Source organism: Littorina saxatilis, linkage group LG15 (genome assembly GCF_037325665.1).
Source record: "Littorina saxatilis isolate snail1 linkage group LG15, US_GU_Lsax_2.0, whole genome shotgun sequence".
Lineage (NCBI taxonomy): Eukaryota > Metazoa > Mollusca > Gastropoda > Littorinimorpha > Littorinidae > Littorina > Littorina saxatilis.
Genome location: NC_090259.1, coordinates 33,541,698 through 33,560,309, shown reverse-complemented (window position 1 = coordinate 33,560,309; position 18,612 = coordinate 33,541,698). Strand labels below are relative to the sequence as shown.

Here is an 18,612-nt window from a genome sequence, read left to right as displayed (position 1 = left end):
CCTCGATGTTAAAATATTTAGTCAAAACTTGACTAAATATAAAAACCCATACAATACGACGTTGGTCTTACTGGAGCACAACAAATTCAACAGACACGCGCTTAGTAAGTAAAGTAAAATCACAATTATGTCGGCTCTATGTAACGGTGTTCCTCTGAGATTTTCAGAATAGAAAGTGTTTTTTTGTGGTCCATAATGGTATGTTTGAATAGGAGTGATCGTGACTTCACGTGATAATGAAAACCGAACTATTTGTCACGTGTTTGGGTCGTCGGCCTACACAATAAAACCCGTGTCCGTGTCAGTGTAAGTGTAAATGTAAGTGTCAGTGTCAGTGAGTTTTGTAAGCAAGCACACTCTCTGTTGACATTCCTTAGTTCTTCTTCTTCTTCTTCTTCTTCTGCGTTCGGCGTGGGCTGAAACTCCCACGTACACGTGTACACACGAAGGGGGATAAGCCACTAGCAGGTCTGCACATAAGTTGACCTGGGAGATCTGAAAAATCTCCACACTTAACCCACCAGGCGGCCGTGGCCGGGATTCGAACCCTCGACCTTCCGATTAAGAGGCCGACGTCTTACCACCCCGCCACCGCGCCCGTCATTCCTTAGTTGGAACTGCGTGTAACCAGAGTCTTTCAGGGTGCAAGGTAATCTGACATTGGGGTGTGCACGTTAAAGATCCCACGATTGACAAAAGGGTCTTTCCTGGCAAAATTGCTTAGGCACAGTTAATAATTGTCTACCTGTACCCGTGTGACTGGGAATAATAGGCCGTGAAAGGTAAATATGCGCCGAAATGGCTGCAATCTACTGGCCGTATACAATTTCATCTCACACGGCATCATTGCAGAGCGCCTAGAACTGTACCCACGGAATATGCGCGATATAAGCCTCCTATTGATTGATTGAATCAAAGACCAGAGAATGCTTTGAATGTCACGTGACTTGGAACAGATAATGGTACAGTGAAACTTCCCCTTTAAGACACCTAAACATTTTAGAAATATGGGTCTCCAAATGAGCGAGTTTCAAAAAAGAGGTACATTTTGCATTCCTTTTGACAGTTAACCTAGGAATACAGGGTGATATAGAATGGTATGTGAACGAACATTTGTATTCAGGGGTGTTAAAAGGGTGTTCCACTTTAATACATGAATCTGATGATGGTCTGTTTGCCTGACTTTTGTGTGATAATCATGTTGCCGGACAACGGTTACATAATTATGTTCAGTATACATTTGATAAGATGTCAAAGTATGCCTCAATAATAAGAGATCCCAGTGCAGGCTTGTTTTCTGTGATGTGCCATGCAGTGTGTGTGTGTGTGTGTATGTGTGTGTGTGTGTGTGTGTGTGTGTGTGTGTGTGCGTGAAAGCGTGCGCAGGTGTGTGTGTGTGTGCGCGTGTTTGTGTGTGTGTGTGTGTATGTGTGTTTGTATGTGTGTGTGTGTGTGTGTGTGTGTGTGTGTGTGTGTTCGTGAGTGTGTGTGTGCAAGCGTGCGCAGGTGTGTGTGTGCGCGCGTTTGTGTGTGTGTGTCTGTGTGTCTGTGTGTGTCTGTGTTTGTCTGCGCATGCGGCGTGTGTGCCCATGCCTCTGTTTTCCTGTCTGCCTGCTTGTGTTCGAGTCACAGTCTTTGTTCAACTTGTATAAAAGTTACATTGGAAAACCCCAATTTTACACAACAATTACCATCCCCTTTTACCCTTAACTTCAACTCCCTCGACGAACAAACTGGTTTGGTCTGCTTCGTCTCTCTTCGAACGGTGCAGCGGTTACAGAATTTGCTGAGTAAGTAGCTGTTGTAAGCATTAAGGATGAAAGTCGCTTATTCATGTCAATGCTTGTTATTCTCTCAGGTTCAGAATTACTCTCACTTACTCTTTTACACATGTCGTAGGCATTCAGTTTAGAACGCGTACTGGCCTTTTTAAAAAAAAAATTTTTAGACGCGTAAGTATCTGTTAGCGAGTGAACAGTTCTTTTCAATTTGAAATAATTATTCTCAAGATGATTTTCTACTGATGACGTATATGAATTTTCTTTAGATGATTTATTTTTTTTATATTTTTTTTACTGATGATGAATTGGATTTATTTAAAGAACATTTGACTGATGTCTCACGGTAGCTCGGTTCGTAAAAAACAGGATCCTCGGGTCACGGGTTCGCCTGTACACACCCCTTTTACGGGTGGCGCAACCCCTCCGTCCCTCCATTCACGCTGCAGGAGTGGGAAAAAAAGGGGGGGGGGGGGTGAGGATATAGGGATGGTTGACTTGGGAAAACTCGTGATTGTCTGACGTAACTAAACGACGAACAACATAATAGGGCCTATTGTCCTTGCTCCGACGCTCACCACATGAGAACATAAATAACAAGGTGAAGATTTCACGACGCTCAGCAGACGTGGCGAGATCGGGGAAGAGTTTCCCATGACACGCTAAGTGTGGTAAGACACGGGACATTTAGAAATTACCGCAAAGAATTTGTATAGACAATATAAAGCCTGCCCGGGCCTTAATGTAGACATGTAATCTCGGACTAGCTCATCCGGCTTCAGCATTCCAGATAATTTGACAGGAGTTCATACTCTTTAGCGCTCGCAAACTCCTACATCCAGACGATGAACTAGCATTCTATTACTGAACTGCATTCATCTTACGATGTAAATGTGTGTTTTCTCCGACGTCCATGCTTGTCTGTAACGAGCTATCAAGGGGTAAAATATCATTATGTGGTCAAACATATTTGTATCGTAAATGCGAAGAATGTGTATGAAAGTGAATGCATTTGCCACCGTCGGAATTAAAATTTGCTTGTGCGGCGCAGCTTTTGGGCTCGCCAAAGTGAAACTGACTTATCGCATTTGAGCGCGTAAAGATCGCATAGTTTTTCCGAGTGTCTGGTAATACAGTCTAGACTGCACTATTTCGTTTAAACAAAAAGAGGACACAACAGGAAATCAGGTTTGGTATGTTTCGGCAGCGATAAACTGCCTTCTTCAGTTTCTATTTTTGTATTATTCTCTCTATTTCGTGTATGAATAGACTGAGAGGAAGGTTCCTCGTGACGCATGCAGTGTGTGTAACATGACGCCGCCTTGTCGACAATAATCTGCTATCCGGTCGCCAGTGGGATGTGTTGTTCTGTGTCAATTAAAGCCACACTCCTTCTCGTCTAAACAGCTCGGCTCATCTTGGGTTCAAGTGCTAGTCTTTCGGATGAGACGGAAAACCGAGGTCCCTTCGTGTACACTACATTGGGGCCGTATGCACTTTAAAGATCCCACGATTGACAAAAGGGTCTTTCCTGGCAAAAGTGTATAGGCATAGATAAAAATGTCCACCAAAATACCCGTGTGACTTGGAATAATAGGCCGTGAAAAGTAGGATATGCGCCGAAATGGCTGCGATCTGCTGGCCGATGTGAATGCGTGATGTATTGTGTAAAAAAATGTCATCTCACACGGCATAAATAAATCCCTGCGCCTTGAATATGTGCACGATATAAATTGCATAAAATAAAAATTAAAAAAAATAAAAATAAATCCCTGCGCTTAGAACTGTACCCACGGAATACGCGCGATATAAGCCTCATAATTATTGCTTGATTGATTGATCATCTTCTCAGATGTGGCCAGGCTTCCACATGAGGTAACGCATCCCTCCGATTAGTTCGATGCTAAAAAAGAACAACTGGGGTGTTCTCTTTGCAGAGAGGCAATTTGTTCATGTATTACATTCGTAAAAGCACATAATGCCTTTTAAGAAATTGATTTATTGAAAATGATAACTCCCCACAGCAGGAAGGCAGGGTGTTGAGATTTTGTAGGTGTCCAAGAGGAGAGCTGGTCTTACCCCATGTAAAAGCTTGACGGCCAGTTCTACGATGGTGAGCAAGAAGCAGTGTACCTTTAACAATAAAATAATGCGTAAACACATGACGGTTTTCCTTCCTCGTCGCCGGATGGCCCATGATTTGTGTTGTCGGATAGTTTTACTGTCTATTTAACTTGTTGTAACTGTCTGCGGCGGTTATTTGAAAATAACGGCTAAATCTGACAACAACAACGTAGGCCTAATAGTGAAAGGGAAACAAGCATCCTTTTTTGTACAACAGGATTGTACACTTATACTGCTGGAAAACGCAAGTATAATGCTTGTGGGATACTAACAATTATATGAACATATGTGGGTTCCACCACCTTAACCGTCAACCCCACCCCATCCCCACCCGCCTCTACTTTCGTTGTTGTTGCAGAGGCGGATTTTCGTTAAACTTAAAAAGAATGTACGTGAGAAAAAAAAAATCGAAAACCGTTATTGAGAAACAGCTGCTTCTCGTTAGCTGAGCAAATAAGTAGAACTACTTGTATGACGTATTTTGTCCACTATATTTATCATGAATGTGTGTGTGTGTGTGTGTGTGTGCGTGTGTGTGTGTGCGCGCGCGCGTGTGTGTGTGTGTGTGTGTGTGTGTGTGTGTGCGTGCGTGTGCGCTGAGAGAGAGAGAGAGAGGGAGAGGGAGAGAGAGAGAGAGAGAGAGAGAGAGAGAGAGAGAGAGAGAGAGAGAGAGTCAGTTTGTTTTTAGGAATGTTTTGCAGGGGATATTACCAGACATGTTGTTAATGTGAAATATAATATGTTCTCAGAAGGCAGAATGTCACGGCCTTTCAACTTCACAATGTCACCAATGCCATCTAGAGGTCATGGTCGGGGCCGTGGAAGTATAAGACCAGCAGCACCGGTAAGCACACACATACACGCATACACACACACACAAACACACACACTCACACACACACACACACACACACACACACACACACACACACACACATCCAATTAATGAACTTCTGAGTCCATTGATATCCATGAGCGAGACAATTAGTGCCTTTGGGGTCATGACTTTTGGGGGGGTCAAATTCGTGTCTATCCCAAGTCAACACGGCCCTGTATATCTGAAGCCATTCGATCAAAAGACTGTTGTGCGTATTGCTTGCCAGTCAACACCAAAAATATTCCCGTGACAGGGGAGAAAACAGCTGTAAATCGCTCTTTGATCTGAAAACAATGGATTGCCTCCCCTAAGACTTTTTCTTTGGTTTTGGTTTAAACAATGTTTTATTAAATCAAACATGATACAATAATACAACGATAAACAATAGGGACACGAACTCAAGCGAACGCTTATATTACGCCCTTTCTTTGGTTTTGCTTTCATGTTATCATTTCTGTATTCTGATTTGTTAAATAACATTTTTCCGGTAGTCGTATTTTTACGGAAATCAACCGATCGTGTTGATGGGTTTTTTTTTTTAAAGTGAATGATTCGAAAACGTTTGTGATTGAGCAGAAATGTTGCCCCTAAAAAACATTTTTTTCCCATGAAACTCAGCTCACTCAGATTCATCACCGATATTGACGCGCCTTCGATTTACATTCGGAAGCTGAAAACAATAACCGAAAGTCGAATCAACATTCCGACAGGCTTGATTTACTTACAGATACGTCTGCCAACATTTGTTCGGCAGATTTGGGTAGTTGCATGACTGTGTCGTCGGCTTGCTCATCAAAAAAGATTGGACATGTTTGTTTTAGAACTTTCACCAAATGCGACAGAGCGCTATTACAAGATTTTACGTCCGCTTGGGTTCAGAGCGCTTACGCCCCTTTGTTTGTCACATGTTTATTTATCTACTTTTGTTCACGTGGAAAACATCTTGCTATAGTTATTAAACCAACGTTCATTTGAACAGAAAGTCCTGCCTTGCACACATCGTTGGAACCACCTGTATCAACACTGTAGATTTGTCCTTTTATAAAAGCATAGCCTACTGTTGGTTCATATCCCCCCTCTGGAACGACTCCATTCAAAAAGGGGGTACGATTCACTGAAAGTTGTTTTCACTCTTGTTGGGCTTCGCAGGGCACCCGAAATATACCTCAAGGTCAAAATCAAGGTCAAGGTCAAAGTCCAGGTCGTGGTCGAGGCCGAGGTCTTACACGACTCATGAAGTTCTGGCGCAGGCAGGTGGAGGAGTGGTATCCACAGTTACAGCAACGGACCTACTTCGTGCCGCCCGTCTTCATGAACAGGACCGGGGAGCGGGTGGTCAAGATCTACGGCACGGAGGTGTTGGTCAAGCAACGGCCAGTGGACGACGTGCCGCAGGGAGCGGGCCCCGTGCTGTTCAACAGTGACGTTAGAGAGGACCGGTCCCAGCAGAACGTCCTCAAGTGTCTGCGCAAAGTGTCCGAGGCAGGCCAGGAGGTCATGTTCGTCCTGTCCCAGCTCAATTTCAAGGACTATCTGCCGTGCTACTCTGCAGCCGCCGCCTCCAAGCTTCCCACACCCAAAGATTTCAAGGCTGACAACAAGGACCAAGGGGACTTTGACGTTCTGGTTCTACACAGACACCTGGGCATCCTCGTGGGCGAGATCAAGGCCCTTGGAGACAACTTTCAGGAGCTGGGTCTGAGCCAGCAGCAGCAGGAACAGGAGGTGGTGAAGAAGGTATAGAGTGTCTTCTGTCTGGAGTTACACACACTTCAAAAGTTGCCCTTTCCTGCATGTCTTCTCTCAAATTTAAGCTTCAAAGCACACCTTTTCTGGAAAACAATACTTACTTTTTGTTCAATCTCTTTGTTTGAGATGTTGCTAGTTATCTTGGACTGCATTTGTTCTATTGTACATAGATTTTGATGGGCGTGCGCACGCGCGCACGTATATATATATATATGTGTGTGTGTGTGTGTGTGTGTGTGTGTGTGTGTGTGTGTGTGTGTGTGTGTGTGTGTGTGTGTGTACGTGTGCGTGTGTGTGTGCGCGAATGCACTGTAAATACTGTTCTAACTACTTTTCGATTTATCCCTTGAATGTACAGCGCTTTGAGCAGGGTCTCCGTGGCTTTGTGTGCCATATAAAAATCACGTATGGATGCATGTTTGTCAGGTGAAGTCGGCCCTGAAGCAGCTGGACAAAGCTGACGACGTCTTGTCACACCTGACCCAGGACCTGCAGCTTTCTCCAAGGATTGTGAAGTCCTTGATGCTGCCTAACGTTCCTGCTGCCCTGCTGCGGCAAGCTCTGGACAGTAACCCTCCGCTCAAACAGGTAGAGTCATTGTCTTTATGTATACAGCAAGACCGGCACGGTTGGCCTAGTGGTAAGGCGTCCGCCCCGTGATCGGGAGGTCGTGGGTTCGAACCCCGGCCGGGTCATACCTAAGACTTTAAAATTGGCAATCTTGTGGCTGCTCCGCCTGGCGTCTGGCATTATGGGGTTAGTGCTGGGACTGGTTGGTCCGGTGTCAGAATAATGTGACTGGGTGAGACATGAAGCCTGTGCTGCGACTTCTGTCTTGTGTGTGGCGCACGTTCTATGTCAAAGCAGCACCGCCCTGATATGGCCCTGCGTGGTCGGCTGGGCGTTAAGCAAACAAACAAGCAAGTATACAGCAACAACTCTGTTTAAAGGCCAACACGGCCATCATCGCGGGCGCGACAGATGTAGCTCTGTTTTCTCGTCAGTGTCTAATTGATCCGGTGTCGCTGGTAACGCTGTTTTTATCTCAGTGGCCTTCTATCATGTCCACTATATAGTAAGGCTTTGTCTCCTGGAAACGGATGTTCGGCTTTAAGACCTGCTATTTTTATGTATCATCATTGTACAGACTTTATTTTCTCTGATACGTTCCTAATAACGTCCGTGAATTGACTAACTTTTTCAGTGTTTATTTGTTCTTGTTTCCAAATAAATTGCTTTTATCCAACGCGAAAGGCTCAGCAGTTCTAAAGTAATACAGAAGACGTACACCAAAAGACAGGCGAACAATTGCGCGTGGTATGAATCGTCTTGCTGACCCTGACTGTCCGCAGGCCGTGTGTCAGTGCCTTGACCTTCCCCCCACCGCTGACCCCACTCCACACTGCATGACCTCGGATGACCTTGACAGCCCTGAGACCTGGTGGCAGCAACGGATGAAAGCGAATGGCGATGACCCTGCTATGAAGGACAAAAGTGTCTACCTTGACCTTGTTTCAAGGTCAGTTGATTGTGCAGCTGATATTTGTAATTTTGCTTGCAGAATTATAAAACGAATGCAAATAACAAGAACAGCAGCAGTAGCAACAACAACAAATGACAACACACATAAAACTCACATACAACTACAACTACACACACACATTCGCACACCACCACCACCACACAACAACAACAACAAACCAACACACCAACAGCCATACAAATAATGAATAGAAACAGCAACAAAGGACAGAAATTGCAAAACCGTATACATTTCGGACATACAAAAATAATTATGGCAATTCCTCCTCAGAAGTTAGTGTTTAGTACGACTAATCTAGTTACGAAAAAGTCATCTCTTCAGTGTTATACCACTCAGTAGATTAAGGTGTTTTGGATTTTTTGTATTCATTATTTTATTTGCCTCTCCACAATTCATTATTTGTGCAGGTTCTGTGGTCCCGCCACAATGGTCAGTGTCTTCTGCTCTTCAGATCCGCGCCTTGGACACCAGCCTGATGTGCGCACAGAGGGGGAGGGGGTGTCAGAGACAGGGCACCGGTTCACGCGGTTTATGGTGACCCCCAGTCAGCTGACAGTGCTGCACGTGTCGCCTCCTTGGGCTTTCCTGGTGGGGCCGCCAGGGACAGGAAAAACGTTTGTGCTCATTTTGAAAGCACTGGACTGGATACGCAAGGGCGAGCCTGTCCTCGTCTTCAGCACGAGCGAACAAAGCGAAGGCGCTTCACGCATGATTTATCATCAACTGGAACAGACCTTGGTGGATCAAGCGGAACGAAGCAGACTACACTTCGAGCAGCTGGACCTGTGGAATACCGAGCAAGATGTGCCGAAGGCAGTGGCGTCAATACTGCAGAAAGCCAGACAGGGAATTCTCAACATCATTGCTGACGAAGCATTTACGTCCAAGTATGTATTTGATTCTTTGTTGATATGTTGATTGCTTTCACCATTACAACGCCATAGATACGCATATGAATAGGAAAGTTAGCCTATTTGTCTTATCATTAAAGCCTATTTGTAAATAAGTATTGATCTGTCCAGGCTTTTACATGGTGTAAAAGCTTCCTTCCGCTTTGACACACAATGAATATGAACATCCTATCTGCTTTTTCTGAAAAGTCGGAACTGGTTTCAATGAATTAATATTCTACCTGAAACGTATGTCAATCTGGGAAATTAGTAACGGGGTAACACTTGCTGAATGGTGTGTGTGTCTGAGACATGATTTGTTCATTCTTCAATGGAGGGAAACACTGCTAGAAATCGCGTGCTTGCCCTGGCCTGATATTTGTCTCGAGTTTCGGACGGATTATCCAACAGTGTAAACCTGTTATATCCCGAGATCTTTCGTGGTTATGCTATTTATTAACAAGGCCCAGAAACTTGGAAATACTATTTTGCACTGTGTTTTGGAAAACAAAATTCCATACGTCATACCCTCTTCTATTTGTTAGCCATGACCTTTGAACTTATTTTGGAGTCTTTCTGTCTGAGACTTCCTGCGTGTTTATGCATGCAAGTTGAATTGAATCGTTGCACAAAACAACAACGTTCACAACAATAAAAAGTTCTGTTTCTTTTGATTGCTTCATAATTATGCATTATATGTTTGGTGGCTTATTGACAGACCAGCTTTTTTGTTGGTCCAAGGGGACCATATCGTTTTTGAGTCACTTGAGAAAAAGTGACTCTATGTAATCGGTCAGTGTTTGTCTGTCCGGCCGGCCGTCGGCCGTCCGTAGACACCACCTTAACGTTGGACTTTTCTCGGAAACTATCAAAGCGATCGGGCTCATATTTTGTTTAGTCGTGACCTCCAATGACCTCTACACTTTAACGATGGTTTCGTTGACCTTTGACCTTTTTCAAGGTCACAGGTCAGCGTCAAAGGAAAAATTAGACATTTTATATCTTTGACAAAGTTCATCGGATGTGATTGAAACTTTGTAGGATTATTCTTTACATCAAAGTATTTACATCTGTAGCCTTTTACGAACGTTATCAGAAAAACAAGGGAGATAACTAGCCTTTTCTGTTCGGCAACACACAACTTAACGTTGGGCTTTTCTCGGAAACTATAAAAGTGACCGGGCTCAAATTTTATGTGAACGTGACTCATTGTGTTGTGAATAGCAATTTCTTCCTGTCCATCTGATGCCTCATATAATATTCAGAACTGCGAAAGTGACTCGATCGAGCGTTTGCTCTTCTTGTTTGTTTCATCTTTATCGACCAAGGCCTAAGGCCGCGGTTGATAAATATGTGACAAAAGGCGATAATTTATGCTCCCCGAGGACCAACACAACAATGCTGGTTTGACAAGCCATCAAACATAGATTTTGTCATCATTTTGGTAGTGCAACAAAATGCACCATAACCCACAGGGAGACACATTTTTAGAATCCAACTCCGGGCCACAAAGCATCGTCACAATAGCTCGAGATAACACGTCAAACTTGTCTGTGACGTCAAACGTAGCTTGTTGACGCTTTTTTTCCAGTCTGAAAATGTACAGAGCTGCGATCATATGTGTGAGTTCAGTAAGTGTTGAGCATATTTCTTTTCTTATAAGTGTTTTATGACTTTTCGTTGTGGATTTTGCGACTACAGAGATGAGTTGCAAATTGACCATGTGTCGCCGCGGTAATTATCATCATCGATTGGGTCTTTGAGAGTGAATGCTTACAATCGTTGTCCTCGGAAACACGAATCCAAAGCCGCGATAGTTCCACACATCAAACAATCAGCCTGATTGGCTTTTACTTTGACAATCCACGTTTCACCTGAAAGCCCAAACCCATTCACCACCTCGATTTATTGCATGGGGAACATGAGATTTATTCCCCGGCTGGGTATGAATGAAAACTCGTGAAAATGATGACAATATTATTTGTATGCCCGTCTACTATAAAGACTCTATTAGTTTAACGTGCCAGTGAATGTTTCGCTTTGTCCTTGTTATTGTCCTTGTTATTGTCATTGTTATTGTCATTGTTATTGTCCTTGTCATTGTCCTTGTTATTGTCCTTGTTATTGTCATTGTTATTGTCCTTGTCATTGTCCTTGTTATTGTCCTTGTTATTGTCATTGTTATTGTCATTGTCCTTCCCATTGTTATTGTTGTTGCCATTGTTATTGTTGTTGTCATTGTTCTTGTCATCGACATCGTCATTGTTATTGTCATTGTCCTTGTCATTTTCCTTGTCAATGTCAGTGTTATTGTTGTTGTCATTGTTCTTGTCATCGTCATTGTTATTGTCATTGTCATTGTCCTTGTCATTGTCCTTCTCATTTTCCTTGTCACTGTCAGTGTTATTGTTGTTGTCCTTGTTCTTGTCATCGTCATTGTCCTTGTCATTGTCCTTGTCATTGTCCTTGTCATTTTCCTTGTCACTGTCAGTGTTATTGTTGTTGTCATTGTTCGGGTAATCGTCATTGTTATTGTCATTGTCCTTGTCATTTTCCTTGTCACTGTCAGTGTTATTGTTGTTGTCATTGTTGTTGTCATTGTCCTTGTTATTGTTATTGTCCTTGTTATTGTCATTGTCATTGTCATTGTCCCCAAACAGTGACGCCACCGCCTTCAGAAACCTGTGCACGGAGCTACACCGCGAGGCGCCACAGCTGAAGGTGTGGGCCGCTGCCATGTACCACCGGTATGGCCCTGACATGATGACCGAGGTCAAGCTGACCGAGCCGCTCAGATCCCCACCCGGCGTCACAGACCTTGTGCAGGTCATAACCTTGATAACTTGATAAGAGTTTCTTGTGTATGTATTTAACCAATTTAGTGTTGGTGACGTCTTTGTATTACTAAGATGGGGAGATATTATTGAAAAAATCAGAAAGTAGTATTGATCAAGGGGAGACCCCACACAAGGCAATGTTCAAAAATCACAAAACTATGTGTTTTGGGGTTTTAGCTTTTTTGGGCTGATAAACATGTCTGCATTCATTTTTTTGTCTTTTCAAGTGTAAAATGTTATCAGCAATATACAAATAAAGAGTTTATTGTAGCCATTAGTTGATGTGTTGGCCTTTGTTTCAAGTTTCTTCTCTTTACAAATGCTTCAACGCTGAGAATACTGAAAACGGCATCCCAGACTACAGTACTGTTTCCATACGCGAATTTAGCTGCCCTTGGAAAGTGGCTCGCTCACGAGGCCTGTTGGTCTGAATCTAGATGGACAGAGTTCTGAACAGACATGACAAAGATCCCGAAAAGAACAAACATTTCGCGCATGCAGACACAGAAAGACGTCATAAAAAAAGCGATGCTTCAAAAGGTACAGACTGTGACGCCATTCACACATACCGAGACGTCATTCATAGCTGTTCGGTCACTTCCGTCAAAAAGTAGATCTCTCCACAAGGGCTGCTCCTGTGTTTAGCTATGTCAAGCGTGAGTACGCAAAACGTGTTTGTTCTCTCCTCTGTTGAAGCTGTGAGACATAAATGCTATTCCGACTTGGTCGTGTGACAGAGTTTTCTTCCACACTCGATTAGCTGATGTCTAACTCAGCCTGACGGCTTCGTTAGTCTATCAACGTAATCTCGTGTGGAAGAAAACGTCTGTCACAAGACCAAGTCTGAATGGCAGGTAATGTTAATTATCCTACATACGTGAGAGAGACACCCGTGAGATAATAATCGTTCAAATCACACGTGTGTATATCATGTAAATGAGGTCATGTCAAGCAAGTCTGGCAGGGACCTGTTTTTCCACTGCTTACGATGCCAAAGTCACCGAGACAAACGTCATTATAGAAACAAAAATTGCGCTCGCTAATTACCCTCGATGAATCTTTAGAACTAACACGTCACGCCACACTTTCAGAGTGACGTTTCTTTGCTTTGACGTAATAGATTGCATGAGGCTTTAGAAGAGATCGAGGTTCGAAAACAAGCGTCTTCATTTTAGCTGCCTCGACTGCAAGGCATTTTCAGTAAAATACACTCAAGTACAGTATGTAGGATAAACAGAATACTACATGGCTTGCTGTGTCGTACCAGATTTACACTCGTTGCTTTTTCAAATAGTGAACAGCTCGCTTTCGCTCGCAGTTCAATATTTTGTAAATCTGGTACGACACAGCAAGCCATGTAGTATTCTCTATTTATTTGATTGTGATAGCAAAAATGTGCATTGGTATTTATAGGTATGGTTCCCACCAGGACATTATGTGTATTTTTGAGAGGGAACTGCGTTATAGAAAAGTTGTTTAATGTAGAACTTGTGTGAGAATTATTTATTATATATTTGTATTTAAATGAAGAAATGTCCGTTGAAAAAAGACCAATGAAGAAGGATGCTCCCCGCCCCCCCCCCCCCCCCCCCAAAAAAAAAGGCAAAAAAAGTGAGGGTGAAGCAGCCTGCATGCAACTGAGGTCATTTAGTCGAGAAGAAGAAAAAAACAAAAACAACCTTGGTAACTAATGACGTTCTGACGTGAATAGCAGTTAAAAACGGAATTTAAAGCTCTTTAGCTAAAACGATGATAGCCGCTGACACCACTTCAAATGTCCCACTACTTGCAGATAACCCTGGTCGAAAACCCCTTCCACATGGTACACGGGTACACAGCAGGGGCCAGCCCTCTGCCCACCGTGGGCCCTCCGCTTCAAGAGTTCGTGCACGACGGTCCGGGACACGAGGAGAAGGACCTTGCTGACTGCATGACCTGCGGGGAGCGGGTGGCACGTGTACTGAAAGAGGTGCTACGCGTTGGCGGGGCAGGTCAGTTAGAGAGAGAGAGAGAGAGAGAGAGAGAGAGAGAGAGAGAGAGAGAGAGAGAGAGAGAGAGAGAGAGAGGGGATGGGAGAGGGGGAGGAGGGGTGAGGGTTAGAGAGAGGGAGGGAGAAAGGGGTGGGGAAGGGAGAGAGAGGGGAGAGAAGGAAGGGGGGGGGGGGCGGAGAGAGAGAGAGAGAGAGAGAGAGAGAGAGAGAGAGAGAGAGAGAGAGAAATTGCTGGCCTGTGTGAGTGCTGCAGCGGAAACAATTACACATATCCACCGACAGACAGACACAGACAGACTGACAGACGGACGGACGGACGGACGGGCGGGCGGACGGACGGACGGACGGACGGACGGACGGACGGACGGACGGACGGACGGACGGACACACACACACACACACACACACACACCAGATCCTGCTACCTCCTACCTATCTCTTTCATTTCCCAAGCCATTCCAGCCAACCCGATTAATCCTATCAACACATGTTCATCCTTCGACAGACAGAAGCACCAAAACCCCGCAAGCACTGGCTTACAGGGACGTCTTCGTCCTGTCCTCCTGGCGTCTATGGGACCAGAAAAAGGCTACGCTGCGAGGATTCCTCCGTGGACTGCAAGCCATCCTTGGCCCACACCTCGGCCTGGTGGCCCCTGGGTCCGTCAGCTGCCCGACAGTTCCGACGATTAGCGTGTCCGACGTGGCAAGCTTCACGGGGCCTGACGTCGTCGTTGCTGCAGCGACAGGGCATGTTGTGGGCCTCGAGCGAAAGGTTGTCGTCTTCGTGGGCAACATGAGCATCTCTGCCACCACGTTCCAGCATGGCGCCTCACGTTGTACGGCACAGCTCCTCTACGTCAAGACGCCAGAGCCTTATCCTGTGCGTTTTTTGAAATAAAAAGATGAACTCTAGAAATAAGTCTGTCGGGTCTGTCAGTATAGCGCAATAGCGATTGCGCCTTACAGGAAAGCGCGTTTTTCTCTAATCTTTTTAACTTTCTAAGCTTGTTCTTAATTCAATCATAACATGTCTACATGTATCGATTGAACATTGAATTTCCCTTCTTTGAACCATGTGACGTCATAGACCGACAAAACTTCATATTTAGGCGGCTACAAAATAGTGAATGTTTGTGTGCGTTCACTCATAAAAACTAAAATGAATTGTAACCAGAATCGATCGATACATAAATGTCATTTGTATTGTGGACCAAAATAGGACATTTTACACAGATCTCGACAGTCATTGTTCACCTCGACCGCTAGCGCGGTCTCGGAGGAACACTGACTGTCTCGATCTGTGTGAAATGTCCTATTTTGGTCCAAAATACAAATAACGGTAGCCAAGGGGAACGTGTGGAAAAACAAAGGTGATGCAATGGACGATGCTCGGTAATAACTCTGTTGAGTTTGTTTTGGATGTGATAGAGTGAATACTCTTGCTTTTACCGTAAAATCCCTAGCAAACGCCCAGTATCTAGCAAACGCCCACCCCCCACTTTTGGCCAAAAGTTGTGCAGAGGGGTCACTACCTAGGAAACGCCCACCCCTTTTTTGTTTAAATTTTTTTTTGTTTTAAGACATTCGGCCTCCTTTATCTACGATTTGTGCCCACTGTTCGATGATTCGCCGGTTTTTTCTTCTGATTTTTTTCTATCACAGAACGTTGATCTTTATTTGTGTAAACAAACGGTGTGTTTATTTTTCATTCAAATTGCATAAATCACATGTTGGATCACTTTTTATTTCTTGTGAAAATGTGATGACACTTTATCTTGCAAAGGGGTGTATACCTAGCAAACGCTCACCCCTTACTTGTACCCGAAATCTGTGCAGAGGGGGGGTGGGCGTTTGCTAGGGATTTTACGGTATTAGGGCAAGTTTTCCATACGTGCTCCTTGTCCACGTGGGTTGCAGGCACACCCCGGCCTCGCTAGTGACTGGCGTATTATGTCACGCGGGAAAGTTGGACTCAGTAAAAGCAAGAGTATTAACTCTTTCGCAGCCCATACAGACCCGACAGAGTTATTTCCGAACATCGCCTATTGCCGGTGTATTGCCTCTGCCTGCCTGGTGACATGGAGGGCCATTAAAATGTGGCAAAGATCTTGACTTACTAACACTATTGGTATAATTAAGATCTTATATTGGTAGTCTGATAGACACGGCGGGGAATTCGGGGGTTGTGATTGGATAGTCTCACACAGCCCTTTTTCGATCATCGCGGTCCATATTTCCACGGAAGTCGCTCATCAACCTTTATATTCACACCAACAAACCACACCATGCCCTCATTATTTATCACATGTTTTGCCATCTTTAACTTCTGATGTTAACCCCTATCACAGAAGAAGACTGTTAGAAAGAAGAGTCCCCGCGTGCAGAACTGAATTGTACCGGTGTCACGATTTCATCTTTCGCCTGTGTACATATTTCCCTCTCGACATATATACTCAAGACTGAAATGTTGTTTCCTGGTAAAATTAAGAAGTGAAATTATTTATGGACGAAAAGCATGTCAGTTTCTTGCATGTGAAGAAAATTGGTGGTAAAATTTAAGAGATTTCACCCCCAAAATCGAATTCTTCGAAAACGTGTACTGAGTGGTTACGTCCCTTGAGTAAGAAGGAAAACATTTTAGGATGAATCAAATTTCTAAGTTAAATAAAACAAATTGGTTGGACAAATTTGGCCCCATGAATGTAAGGTACACAAGGTCGCTCATCAGTACTATCGAAGAGTGTTTTTTTGTTCAGTGTAGAGTTTATACTAGATCAACGAGGCCGAGAAGCGAAATATCAACACGGCGAAAGATGAAAACGTCACACCGGCGATCTTTTGTATCCTCTACCACTGTCCTTTGGAACAGCTTGCCTGACAACATCAAAACAACTAACTCAATCTGTGAATTTAAACATTATTTAACTATACCTGATTATAATGTACCTGCCTATTATTACTGTGGTAAAAGACTGGAAGAGATTCACCACTGCAGAATGCGCCTAAACATGAGTAACTTGAATTCTGATTTGTGCAAACGCCACTTAAAGGAAAATCCGCAGTGCGCGTGCGGCTACCAGAACGAAACCGCTGATCATTATCTGACAAACTGCCCTCTGTACGTCGCTCGGAAGCGAGAGGTTGCGAGTTCGACCCTGGGTCAGGGCGTTAGCAATTTTCTCCCCCCTTTCCTAACCTGGGTGGTGGGTTCAAGTGCTAGTCTTTCGGATGAGACGAAAAACCGAGGTCCCTTCGTGTACACTACATTGGGGTGTGCACGTTAAAGATCCCATGATTGACAAAAGGGTCTTTCCTGGCAAAATTGTATAGGCATAGATAAAAATGTCCACCAAAATACCCGTGTGACTTGGAATAATAGGCCGTGAAAAGTAGGATATGCGCCGAAATGGCTGCGATCTGCTGGCCGATGTGAATGCGTGATGTATTGTGTAAAAAAATTCCATCTCACACGGCATAAATAAATCCCTGCGCCGCAATATAAATTGCATAAAATAAAAATAAAAATAAATAAATAAATTCCTGCGCTTAGAACTGTACCCACGGAATACGCGCGATATAAGCCTCATATTGATTGATTGATAAATTACAGACATGTTGATAGTTTGTTAAATGGTAGCGAAAACCTTCCTCTTCGCACTAACAAGTTTATTTTTGAAACCGTACGATCGTTTAATTGTGAATCTGGTCGTTTTGTCAATTAGACCCAGTGCGCTTATGCATGTAAACAACCTGTCAACCCTTATTTTGTATGCACTATCCAATTATGTCATTATGTCATTGCACTACTGCTTACCTGTTGTTAGTTGTTTAATTTGTTGCCCCACATGCAGTCTGTGTTACATCTTCATTCTGTTCTAGATCTGTACGCTTTTATGTAAGTTCTGTTTTAAATGTGTAACTAGTTACTATGTGTCTATTAGTTACTTATCTTAAGTATTTTTCATCTTTTAAAAATCAATTTTTCTAGATTATCTTATATAAGTGGTCGTTGTCTATGAAATGTAAGTTATTAATGCTTGTATTTTATTTCTTACGAGGAAACTTTTTATGTGTAAAATGTTGAATTTTAATGTTCAATGTAAAGCGCTATGAGACTGCCATTTGGCGGTGAACAACGCTATAAAAGAATGTTTTATTATTATTATCTGCCACCGGATCGCAGTCTATGACTTACTAATATCAGTAAATTCTCTCTTGTATGCGCAAGCAACTGTCACCTTTTTACATGTCTCTATCGTTCTTTCTTCCCCTTCCCTCTTTCCCCTGCCAGTTTTGTCTTATTCTTTGCTTTGTTTGCATTAATGTTATGTCCGCCATTACACTCGTGTTACTTTCTAACTGCTTAGGGCACGTGATATAAGCGTTCGCTTGAGTAAGTTCGTATCCCTATTGTTTCTCGTTGTATTATTGTATCATGCTTACTTGAATAAAACCTTGTTTAAACCAAAATATCCTACCCTATCGCCACGCTAAAAAACTTGACACGATAGCTGTTAATCTTATTAATGTACTTCTGCTTTCACTCATACCCAGAGAACGCGGACATTGAGAAGGATACGCTGTAAAAATGCTAGGGATACACATGGATAATCTGTAAGCTTATGCTTTGTTGGACTGTTTAATAGCTTGGGCCCTTAGCTATCAGAGTGTTCCGAGCCAAAACTGTGTTCAAGGTACGCTTTTTATTCTCGATAGCTTAGGACTGACCATCTGCGACGTGAAGCACTATGTACAAAGTCATAAATCCCACCACCCGTATAGATTTTGTTGCAGATTTAACTCATTCCGAACGATTCAGAGG

At 43.5% G+C, this 18,612-nt stretch overlaps 1 protein-coding gene across 1 annotated transcript; it reads left to right on the top strand.

Moving 5' to 3' along the window:
- The first annotated feature begins 1,712 nt into the window (after positions 1 to 1,712).
- LOC138949123 (uncharacterized) lies at positions 1,713 to 18,260 on the top strand. Its single transcript, XM_070320879.1, has 9 exons — positions 1,713 to 1,790; positions 4,652 to 4,746; positions 5,929 to 6,516; positions 6,955 to 7,116; positions 7,881 to 8,047; positions 8,479 to 8,958; positions 11,622 to 11,787; positions 13,591 to 13,789; positions 14,294 to 18,260. The coding sequence occupies exons 2-9, from the start codon at positions 4,660 to 4,662 to the stop codon at positions 14,686 to 14,688; spliced, it is 2,244 nt and encodes a 747-aa protein (XP_070176980.1). The 5' UTR covers positions 1,713 to 1,790; positions 4,652 to 4,659; the 3' UTR covers positions 14,689 to 18,260.
- The last annotated feature ends 352 nt before the right edge of the window (positions 18,261 to 18,612 follow it).